Source organism: Cyprinodon variegatus, unplaced genomic scaffold (genome assembly GCF_000732505.1).
Source record: "Cyprinodon variegatus isolate N-32 unplaced genomic scaffold, C_variegatus-1.0 Scaffold34, whole genome shotgun sequence".
NCBI lineage: Eukaryota > Metazoa > Chordata > Actinopteri > Cyprinodontiformes > Cyprinodontidae > Cyprinodon > Cyprinodon variegatus.
In genome coordinates, this window is record NW_015150487.1 from 1,977,320 (window position 1) to 1,989,405 (window position 12,086).

General features: G+C 37.2%; 1 protein-coding gene across 2 annotated transcripts in view; it reads left to right on the forward strand.

Moving 5' to 3' along the window:
- The first annotated feature begins 5,049 nt into the window (after window positions 1–5,049).
- LOC107103357 (CTTNBP2 N-terminal-like protein) overlaps window positions 5,050–12,086 on the forward strand; it is a 19,476-nt gene continuing 12,439 nt past the window's right edge. The window contains exons 1-2 of one of the 2 annotated variants that reach the window (XM_015403033.1): window positions 5,050–5,181; window positions 11,280–11,384. In XM_015403033.1, the coding sequence (XP_015258519.1) occupies window positions 5,176–5,181; window positions 11,280–11,384 (111 nt within the window). In that variant the 5' untranslated portion in view covers window positions 5,050–5,175. Of the gene's footprint in view, window positions 5,182–7,810; window positions 7,833–11,279; window positions 11,385–12,086 lie in introns of those variants that run through there. The other variant, XM_015403040.1, reaches the window with a different exon arrangement.

Here is a 12,086-nt window from a genome sequence, read left to right on the forward strand (position 1 = left end):
GGAAAAATTCTCAATATCTACTGGTAATTGTTTGGTTTAAGGTGCCACAGTTAGTTCTAAGTGGTTATTAATTAAATTAAACAACATTTAAGAAAATTTAAATTAACTGTATGTATAGACTTTTCTTTGGAGATTAGTACTCATGGTCCACAGTTGATGTACCAGATGGGACAACTGTTTTGCTTTTAGACTACCAATTCTCCTCCATACCATATATTTAATCAACATATCGGAAAAATACGTTAATATTTTTTGCTTGTACTGTAAAATATGAATAACATAACCACAGTATGAAAACTGGGACTCATCATACTATGCAACATGTTTTCATTACCTTCTGCTGCCGTAGTCCATCTGGTTTAAAGTGTTACACTCAGAGAAGGCTGTACCTCATTAAGTTGCTATCGCAATATTAAAAATATTTTTTTTAAATCAGTTTTTACGATTTATAAAACCAAAAATACTCTATGATCGATTCAGTTTGAGCTTTTACTGCAAAAAAACTGAGGATATTTTGATTTGATCACCAAAATAGAAAAAAGAAAATCAAAGCAATTTTACATCCACCTGTTCCCACATGATGAAGAAAAAGACATGCCACATGAAACTGGCTGAACTTATTTTGCTCCAGGACACAGAATTCCTCCAGTAATATGCAAATCATTAATCAGGACTACTGCAAGGTCAGACTCTTAGACAATTTACATATAATATTTTCCACATATTGGTAAAACTAATCAATTTTCAAACCTTTAATGACTTCATGCAATCAGGTTTGCTGAAAAAAGAAATGTAACAGACTTACTCACTTAGGGGGTTTTGAGAGGCTACATCCACCCACACTTTTGAATACATCTCCTGCACGGGGAATCAGATGTGAAAAACCTGACAGATATGGAGCAGATGAATAACTAAAACCCCCACAGAACTGGGTGCCAGGCAACAGATGTTGATAACTGCCTGAGATTAGGTTCTAGATTGTCACTAGCTCCTACCAAGACTCCAATGCCATATTTACAACTCCCTTTATCCATTCTTTTCTCTGATCGTGTCTGTGTCACTACGGTGTGTCACATCTACACTCTGTCTGGCATCTATGATGGAGTTCCAGGTGTGAAATAGAGATGAAATATTCATTTGGGATACCACTTAAGCAGGGAATAGCACTGCAGACGTAAAAGAGATTGAAGTTTCCGAAATTACTCATTCATAATTTAAGCTGGGACCCAGATGCTTAGAGTTACCTGTGATTGTTGCAGGTCCAGGGGAGCTTTTTTTAAATGCATGTATGATGGAACCTTGAACTTTCACAGTTGATCAAAAGATAAGCACTGGGGAAGATTTTCTTTAAGATTCAACCAGAGTTTATTCAACCTTAAATATACTTTTTAAGAATTCCCAGCACTGCTGAGCTTGGTGAGGTGATGTTCTGATACTCTGTTTTGAACTGGATTCAGACTCTTTCTGAAACCCAGGACACCTTTGTAATAAAAGAAAAGAGATGTGGACTTCACAGTCAGAGATGATATCAAAAGAGCCTAAAGAAAAACGGGGGAAGTGTTGTATGAAAAAAGTCAGACAGAACCTAGAAAAACACTAAGATGAACAACATTCACAAACTGTCTGTAGTTTTTTTTTTAGTTTTTTTTTTTAGCCAGATCATAAACTGTGGGAGCTTATGTAAGCCTTAAAAAGTGCTGTAAAGATTTCTGTATTTTTTTTTCTTTTTACAGTTCAAACATATCAGATCATCAAACTATCAGACCTAGTTAAATATTTTTTATATTTTAATGTCATTAGCTAGATATTTGTTAGGATAAAAAAAACAAAAAAAAAAAACAGCTAAATTACAGGCCTTTCGTTCAAATATACGGATAGTACATTTTGTACTGCATTTCAAAACAGTTTTTAATAAAAAAAAAAACTGATATTTTTAAAATGATGACAGAATTTTCAAGAAGTAACTTCATAGAAGCCATAACTTTAGAATCGGTTGTGATGCAATACAAACTCAACCTAAAATAAAAAAGAAAACCAACAACATGTTTTGAAAAATAGTCTTCAGGAAATCTTTTTCTCACCATGGTATAGATGTTTTTACATGTTTGTTAACCTTTTGGTGATTCCTGGTGATTCAAGTTGGACCAAGTACATTTTTTTTACATAAGGGGAAAAATATATATATTCTAAATAGTTATTTTTTTTTGTTTTTTTTTAGCTGAGGCTCCAACAAAAAGGCTCTTGTGTCTGAAAAATGTTCTCTTAAATACAGAGCTAATATGAAAGCCAAAACTCTCAGTTTACCAACTTATTTATGTTACACCCCTCACCCCTGTGGTTTAAGACAAATCTTACTAGATCCCATTTGAAATGACATAAAGTTAGTTTTGAGTATTCCAAATGCATCTCCTTTGAGGTTTTCAGATTTTTTTCCATGGGAGAAGATCTGGGACTCACCCAGACTAGAGGGACCAAATATTCCCTCATGTTCTAGGATTGCGCACATTGGGCTTCCCCAAGAATGAACTGGAAAGCATGAGACAATTCATGTCTGGGTTTCCCTCCTAAACCTCTTTGTGCCATCAGATCAGCAGAGGACAATGAAAGGATGGACATAATTACAACTTCAGCAGGAAGTTATAATAGTTAAATTCACAATTTCTCAAATTTTAATATTTACCATGATACAAAGCATCTTATACAGTTTTTAAGTGTTCTTCAGCCCATTTAAAAGCTAACTGTAGTCCCACCAGTAGCACACATAGAAAGTTCCTGGCTCAAGTAACAAGACTATTGATTAAACACTTATTAGGTTGCCTCGTGTTAAACCTGTGTTTATATGATCTTAGGAACTCAAAAACAGTGCTATTACAGCAAATGTCTTCATGTAACTTTTTAATAAACCAATTTTCATTCTTATGAAACAGCCCAGCCATTCAGCCATTCAGCCATTTCAATTTTCCACATGGCCTTTCCATCTAAATTGTAAAGGCCAAAACTGAAAACAATCTTTCTTGGTTCATATTTGAACTACATGCTTTAGCAACTATTTAAAACTAAACTATACTAAACTAAATGGAAAACCTTGTGTGGAATGTGTTTTACAGGGAAACAAGGACAGGGAAAGTGAATGTAAGGACACAGATTCTTCACAGCAACCAGTCAGCAGGCTGGGCAGAGCAGCTTATTTGAGGAGCATGAAATAGAGACTCATTTTAGTGCTGAAGAAGAGGCAAGCAGTAGCAGCCTATCAGGAGGGACAGTTCTCTGACTTTGCTCTCAATATACCCTGAAGATGTAAGAGTGTCAATAAAAAGAAAGGACACAATCATCAAAAAAACAAAAAAAAAAAAACACATCCTTCTGAGTCACAGATAAAACTCATCCTTTTGTAAGCCTTAAATGTTCTAATAAAACAGCAAAGCTAAAATGAAATTAAGATTTCCTCTCCGGCCACTTAGACAGCGCTGTTAATCTGTGGTTTGAACACTGGGTTTATGATCCTGAAGAGCCAAGAGGACCTTTAGGCAGCAATGCATGAAACCATTGTTTTTTGGGTTTTTTTCTGACTGCCTATATTTGCTTTGCATATACTGACAAAATATCTGGCAGCTATTTTAGAGGCTACCTTATGTGAGCATTGCACCCTACTGGAAACTCTGATGTATTACAGCAGGCAAAGATCTTTTGTGTGATAGAATACTCAAATAACCCTATTTTTCCTTTCAGTTGTGCAGATCTTTTGCCACATGTTTGCTTTTTTCTATTGCTCTGGATTGAGGACAATCGTAGGACAAGTTGTGTTGCTTGAGGACAAGCAACACAACTGAACTGCTCATGTACACGAACAGCTCAGTTCAGTTAAGCTGAACATGCTCATATTAACTCTGTCCAATTTAGGCCATAGGTGTTTTGTACAGCTCCTAATTCTCAACATGTTCCTGTTTGAACAGATACAATAAAATAAAAAATGCATTGCTAGTCTGGCATTTTTGATTGCTATTCCCCCAAAAGTTACAAAAAGCCTACAGATTTTCTGTGTTGGAACAATAACACACTTAGTCCTGGTTTAAAGCCATTCCCAAATCCAAGGTCCAGCCTCAGAGAAAATCTGCATTTATCAGCTATACAGGTATAGGGGGGAGTGTTGGCCTAGTGGTTAGAGCAGTGCAGTAGTAACCTGTTTGATCCCCATAGCCTCCACTCTGGGTCCCTGAGCAAGACCCTTCACCCCACACTGCTCCCCAGGCACTGCACAGTGGCAGCCCACTGCTCCCCAAGGGGATGGGTTAAATGCAGAGGTAAATTTCTCCAATGTGAGATCAATAAAGTTCAATTATTCAATTATATGGGTATAGCTGGAATGAGCTTCAAATGAAATTCCACACACCCTCCATTCATCCCTGACTTATTACCAAGATGTTGTTTAGATTGTTTTATATGTCTATTTAACAAACAAGGGAGTGTGTGACATGTTTGGCTGTACATGTTTTCTGCATTAACTTTCCCTATAGAATCTAATCAAATACTGATTCCAGCAGGAAAAGGTATAAAGAGCTTTCAAAATGATTTATACAGGTCTGTCTTTAGAACCTTTATATGGGTGTTTTATAGGATTATACTTTGGTATATTTAGCAAATAAATAAAAACTTTGATTTCCTTTCAGACAAATAGTACGTTAGACTAAAGGCTGTTTTAACACTTTATGCAATATAAATGCCCAGATATCAATTGACATTATAAGCAACATTAAATGTGTTCATCTTTTTATTCTTTAAGATATAATGCAATGTTACTAAGCATCGTCCACTTTTACTGGCAATGGCACAAAGAAACGCTTAGAGTTTAGTAAACCAGTAAAGCATCCTCTTTTAGTCCTTAGTGAGTAAAAGTCTGCTGCTACAGCCTGAGAAAAACTGAACAAAGAAATCCCACTAAAAGTCCAACAGGAGGAATTTATCTCGCTCCGCCCACATTTGTATTATGAGATTTCTTATTGGCCAGAACTCATACTGCGCGCTTTCCTATTGGCTAATGAAGCTGCCTCTCAGGAAACCACTTGGCCCTCCGGTTGCTTCGCCGCGTCGGGATCTGGGGACGCAAATCAAGGGGAACAAGTCGTCTGACAGAAGAAAAGTTCATGCTGGAGTTCAGAAAACGGCATAGAAACATTCATGAAGGTAAGAAGTCTAAATGTCCAGGCGGTTTGTGACTGTATGAGAAAAGATTTTGACTTTTAATCGTGTTGTTTGATCATGGAAGAAAGAAAAGAGAAAAGAAAAAAAACTGTCGAGTCCTCTGCAACACCGCTTTCTCCAAAAAAAGAAAAAAAATTGCATAAAGTGTATTTATTGTTAAAGCCTTCCTTTTTAGTATTGTGTTAAACCGATCCAAGTCCTCTTCAGTCAGATGATCACTTTATCTCAAATAAGTCGCACAAAGATTTGACTTTAGAGCGCCTCCAGTTGTCAAACTGTGCTTAATTATCTGTGGAGCATTTAAAAGTGTGCGTGGAATCAGGTAGAGAGCCCAATAAAGCAATCCTGGGACCTTTGTAGAAACCAGGTTGGTAAATAAATCCAATTTAGAATCCAGAGAGAAAAGGAAACGCAGCAGACTGCTCCGCTTCCCCTGAGCTGACCCCCCCATCCTGCAGAGGCATGCATGTGTGCAAATGGGTTTTATTCTTAAAATAGTAAATAAAATAAAAAAAGAAAATGAAAAATATAACCCACTTTGCCATTTTGTTTTTATTAAAGTAAAAAATAAAGTGGACTCTAGATTGTTTAATGTATTGGCAGTTCTTCCTGCCATTCAGCCTCAGCTTAAGAGCTTATAACCTCTTCTGAGACTAAAAAAGGGGGATAGTTATTGGTCTTTGATTGGATTAGGATAAGACTTTTTCTTTCTTTGGCCTTTTATTTTACAATCACAGTCAGACAGAGCACTAGAGTTTGCTTGGTCTGCAGCAAATGTATGTTTCCTGGCAAAAGCTGCTGTGTGTTTTCTAAAGACATTTACAGCCTTGCAGGTATTACAAAGAGCAGGTATTAAAACAAGCAGAAGTAATAGGATTGTGGACACAGGGCCCTTTTTCTGGGGTCATGTGAAGTGTGGCTTTGAAGGACGTGTGGGAATATGTGTATTTCCCATGGCATCATGTTTGTGTAATCATCACCGTTGCTCCTCACACAAGGGAACTGTTGTGATACATTTAAAATAACAGCAGCATGATGGCGCATGCAGGCTCTGGCAAGCTCAGACACTTCTGACAAAGCGGTGCACAGCACACACTTCTCACAGTCATTACAGCGGTCTGTGAAATTAGCAAGCGGGCCTGTAAACCCAAAACCAAAGGAGGGCACATATATGCTGGAGTTTAATTAGCATTTTACGCTGGTGGTCTACCCACATGGCAGGAGCGCTGCTGAAAGGCTGGACCAAAACTCCTCAAAGGGATCCCACATAAATGCTGCCTTTTCCCTTCTTCACTTTGGCTTACTACACTATAGCAATATCAACTAGATGCAGTTATTTATTTACTTTTTTGTTTAGGAGATATAGAAGCATTATTTATGTGCAATTATGTAAAAGGAAAATTACAGTTTTTTTTAATCACAAAAGAAATTCTGAAAACCGTGAGAAGCGTTTCTACTTATCCTCCTTTGCTCTGTTACCCATATATGAAATGACACCTATAGTTACTCTAATAAAACTGCAGAAATCCACTGCCAGTGGTGTCAAAAGTACACACATTTGTTACTTAAGTAGAAGTATAGATACTGCAGTTTAAAAACACTCTGGTAAAAGTTGAAGTATCAACTTGACCTCTTAACTTGAGCAAAAGTGATAAAGTATGTGCTCCAAAAACTACTTAAAGCATGAAAGTATAAAGTAACCTTTAAAAAAAACAGCCAGAGGCCACTATATGAATTGAAAGCCCATTTTTTGACTATTTCAAAAATTCTTTGACATAGGGCCAAGGATGAGGGAGGTCTTGTTGGTCTCTGTCTCAATCTCCCAATACGCTTTCAGACATTTCAACATCTTTTTCTGAATCCGACATCGTAGCATGGCAAAGAAAATTCACGTTCGCAGTTTGAAAAACACCTGCTTGCTTCTGATGATTTCCTTTAGCTAACTAATGAGTGTTTGCGTCATACGACTCATCCAGTTACACTAGTTTTCAATAGATGTGGATGGCGCCAATCATCTGCATTGGATGGCGCACAGGACGTGCAATAAATATTTGTAAACATAAAGCCGAAGCCAAGAGTAACGAGTAAAGTTTGTTTTAAAAATGTAAGGAATAGAAAGTACAGACACTTGTGTGAAAATGTAATGAGTAAAATAAGTAATGGAGTAAAGTATAAATACCTAAAAAGTGTACTTAAGTACAGTACTTAAGTATTTGTACTTCGTTACTTAAAAACCTCTGTCCACTGCTGAGATTAAAGAAACAGAATAATAGACTCAATAGCTATTATTCATGATTCCCACAGAATTATCAAAGAGTGTCAAAACTAAATCAATTGTTGAAAGAAAGAAGACTGAACAGCTGAATTAAATGTAATCAATCTATTCTTTTAAAAGCCTTGGACTGATCAAATTAATTTAAATGCTTTAAATCATTTGCTGAAAGAACAATCCACTCAGAGCAGCCAACACTGTACAAAAACAAAATATATGTACGCCTTTTACTTTATTCTTTGTTTGGCTGCACAGTGGGATAGCACTGCTGGCTTGCAGTAAGAAGATTCCAGGTTTGATTCCAGGCCTTTCTGCATGGGATTTTGCATGTTCTCCCTGAGCATGTGTTGGTTCTCTCCAGGTACTCTGGCTTTCTCCCAAGGTCCAAAAACATTGCAGTCTGATTATTTACTGGTTAATGAATTAAATAATTAGGTCATTCGAAAAAGGAAGCTATCAGAAATCAATTTGCATCTGATCGTCAGGAGCACATCACACATGTGGAGGAAGTTGCTCTGGTGAGATGAAACCAAGATGGAATTTTTCATTCTTTATTTGGAGGTCTTATCATAAAACCCTGATTGTTAATCTGCAAAGAAAATTAGTTCTTATAGGAGAGCATCCACACTGACCTACCCTCCACCCATAACCTGTAAACTAACCAATAAACCCTGCTGACCCCACACATTCTGGTAATAGGTTGTGCAGACTTCTTGCAAGCCAGTGCTACAGAGCATTAATGACAAAAACAAACCAATATAGAGCTAATTTCCTCCCTAATGAGCAAAATGGTCACCTCACAGCCAGTGTAGGCAGTTATGTGTTTTTGCACTATCTAACAGACCTTCTCTCTTTTACTTATTGGGGAAAAAAATATAAATTTGACCTGAACACACACTTGTACACAATGCTCTCTTTGTTTTGTATCGTCTTTTGTATCCCTTTAAGTGTTCCTTTTACTTACTGTTATTTAAACTGTTTATCATGACCAAGGAAATTGAAAAAAAAAGTTGTTTCCTCATGCTTTGATGTTGCTTTTCTTTGAAAGCTTCATTGGGGACAGAGAATGTGTTCCGAGATGATGGAAAGATGAAAAGGGCGAAATGCTGATTGATTCTCATGAGTCTTTGTTTACTGCATAACTAGAAAATAAAGTTTGCTACATTTTGTGATTTGATGTACAGTGGCTGGTAGATGTAACCACCCAGCAAAAGGTGAAATAAGCTGCCAAAACATGTGTGATGCAAACTTGAAAACATGCAAGCACAAAAATAAATGCAATCGAAAAATGCTGCAAACAAAAAAGAAACTGCCAAGAAGTGCAAATGTGCAGCAAATAGTGGGAAGAGCTGCAAACACACGTATGATGCAAACTCCAAAACATGTAAACACAATTAAAGCAAACAAAAAAAATGCTGCAACCACGAACAAAATGCGGCAATCAAAGAAAAAGATGTGAAAAAAAAAAACAAGTTCTCTCCACAAACTGTCAGTGCTCCAGACCACTACAGGGAGTCCAACAAGGAACAAACCCTATCAGAAGAGACCCTCTGTACAAACAGGTAGTTACAGTATGTTTTAACGCAAGTTTAAAAAAAGTTAAGTTAAGTTGGAGGAAGAAAGGATGAAATTTCATTTCAAACACAGTCTTACAGTATTCCAGAATAAGAATATAGTTAGGTAAAGGAACACACACACACACATATATATGTGTGTATATATATATATATATATATATATATATATATATATATATATATATATATATATATAATATATTACCCCTTTCCCACTGGCCAAAAAAACATTTTAAATCCGAGAACAATCGGCTTTTAGTGGGTACGCCTCTGATGTAACAAACCAAAACAACTCTGCTTACATTTGATAAACATGCCGTAGCACTGGTAAGAGGGATTCAGAGGGACAAAAGAACAAAACGATAAAAAACACTTAAGGCTGATTTATACTTCGAAACCAGGTCCTCTGCATAGGTGTCGCAGTGAACAAAAGACGTCCCCGCCCTCTCCGCAGACACTCTGCTGCACCTCTCCCAAATTGTAGCTGACCGCAGACAGGAGACCGGCTTGTTTTGTTTTTATGACCGAAATTGCGGAAAACAACTCGTGAAGTTTGACCAGCTAGAAGATTGAGATGCGCGAGAATGCTGGGACCCTTTTTCCAGCTGGATCAAGTTTAGTCCATGAGCATAAATCAAAAATGTCTGCATCGATGTCCCTGCGACACACTGCTGCAGGAGTACAACCAGCCCTTTACTGTGCCATGACTTACTTCCTTGTTGCTCTCCATTGTTCATTTCTTAATTTCTGTCACACTAGTGACATCATCAATGCTAACCCAGACTGATGGCGTCACCAGAAACGCAGCAGTGGGGTTACAAGGGCTACACAGATTGACATCGGAGTTTCAGACCCAGCTATTTTTTGCCAAAGGGAAGGGAACCAAATACCAACTGTTAGTGGGTCGACCCTTGTTTGAAAAACCCGCATTTACCCGCTCATTTGAGTGGAAAAGAGGCTTAAGAAACACTTTGGTCTGATATGGTTTGTTCCTGGTTGGGCTCCTTCTAGTGGTCCGGAGGACTGCCGTTGTGTGGAGCAAATTTGCTGGATTAGTTTGTTTCTTTTTACTGAGATTGCAGCAATTTGTTGTTAGTTTTTTTTATGTGTGTGCATGTTTTGAAGTTTGCATCATACATCTATTTGCAGCTGGTTTCGACATTAGCTACATGTTTGCACATGTCCAGCCATTGTAATAATGTGGCAAAAGATTAAGCTGTTCACAAGAACAATACTTTTCCAAGGTCCTAAGTAAAGATGTTTTCCACGAAATTGTAACTTCCTGCTCCAGCAGCGCTTCTCTCTGTTTTTCTCATAAATATAGTCCTTCTGAAATCAATCAGTTCAGTCTCTTTTTAAGACTTCATAAAGTTGAAAGTTGAGGTGACCACAAAATGTTCAAAGCGGAAAGCTAGTCTATGCCAGCCTCTAAGCAAACTGGGAGACTTAAATAGTGTTTCAGTGATTCAAGCAGCACTGTATGTGTGTTATTAAGTAGTCAGTCAGTCAGCAGGGCGGAGATCTCAGCCACATGATGATTCTCATAAGAAAATGATGTTTAGTGTATTAACATGGACAGCTTTGATCTCATTTCAAAGTGAGGCCCGCATGTTTTCACTTGAGTGCGGCTGGATGCTGGAGATGTAGACACCGCAGGGCTTGTCAGCAGAACCAACACAGCTGGGAGATTAAAGCACACAGACTCTACAAAGGGACTAGATCTCATTTACAGTGTGAAAAAAAAAAACTACTGTCACAGGTCCCATTAGGTCTTGAAATCTTGGCAAAAAGAAAAAGGTTATGTTACTTTGAGTTTTCTTACTTTTGATCCTACAAATAAAACTGTTTTACAAATTCTATTTAATCTTTTTACTAATTTGGTCAATATTAAAATAAATCTCCCTCTAAATGAGCCAGTTGTTTGTTTTGAATCTAACGAAGAGAATCCAAAGTGCTTTAGGTTTGAAAAGGACTTCTAACGAGAGAATTACCCCATAAAGATCAAAAGCTTAGGAATCAGGTGCAGGAGATCAGATGTCTGCCTTTATTTTAGATTTTATTTTTCCGGGGGAATGCAGAGCTTAAATTTGACCATAAACCTGGATGCCTGGAAAATGATTTTACAGTTCAAATGTGAAAACTTGGAAAGAAGATGGATTTCTTTGTGTATTTTGTTTTTGACATGGATAAACTAACAATATATCGTATTGTTCTGTCTTATGCCTCAACAGTCCAAAGTGAACATGGAGAGCCTGACCAAGCCAGAGTTGCTGATGCTTTTTAGCATCCTTGAGGGAGAGCTGGAGGCTCGGGATGTCGTCATTGAAGTTCTAAAGGCAAGTTTAATATAAGAGTAAAATAATTCAAGCTTATAAGCTATTCTTTTTTAATAATGCATTGTTTGGATATAGGTCTGTAGTTAAAGTTGTCCCCTAATGCAGTGCACTGGATAAAGTGGATCAAGTTGGTTTCAGTCACATAACTCTGTCAGACCTACATGAATAAATGATGTTTCCACAAATTTACTTAAATACTATTAAAAAGCACCGACTTCCTTAAATATATTCTATTGAGATTATATCTAATACAAATCTCAAAATGTTGCAGTTGAAAAAAAATACATCTAAAATGAAAGATTGTTAAAAAAAAAAAAAAAAAAAAAAACAACAGCAGCAGTTATTAACAGTAGCAAACCTTTAAAATTCCTGTTTGAATATTTTATGATCCACATGATGTCAGCAATGGGGGGTAAAGTTGCTTGAGGACCCAAATGCAGATTGGAGTGAAGCAGAGAGGATTTCTTGTAGATTTTATAGGGCAACTGGGGCAGAAATCCATAAATGCAAAAATACAAAGAACCAGAAACCATCAGGAAAAACTCACGTGGGGGGCCAGAAACGAGGAAGCAACTAACAGCAACAAGGAATCAGCACTGAGTGACTGCAGAGGTGGAGAATATAAGAGGAACAGAACAAAGGATGGGCTAATGAGCTGAATAAGGAGCAGGTGTGAGTGGAACTAACTAGAAGGAAGCCAAA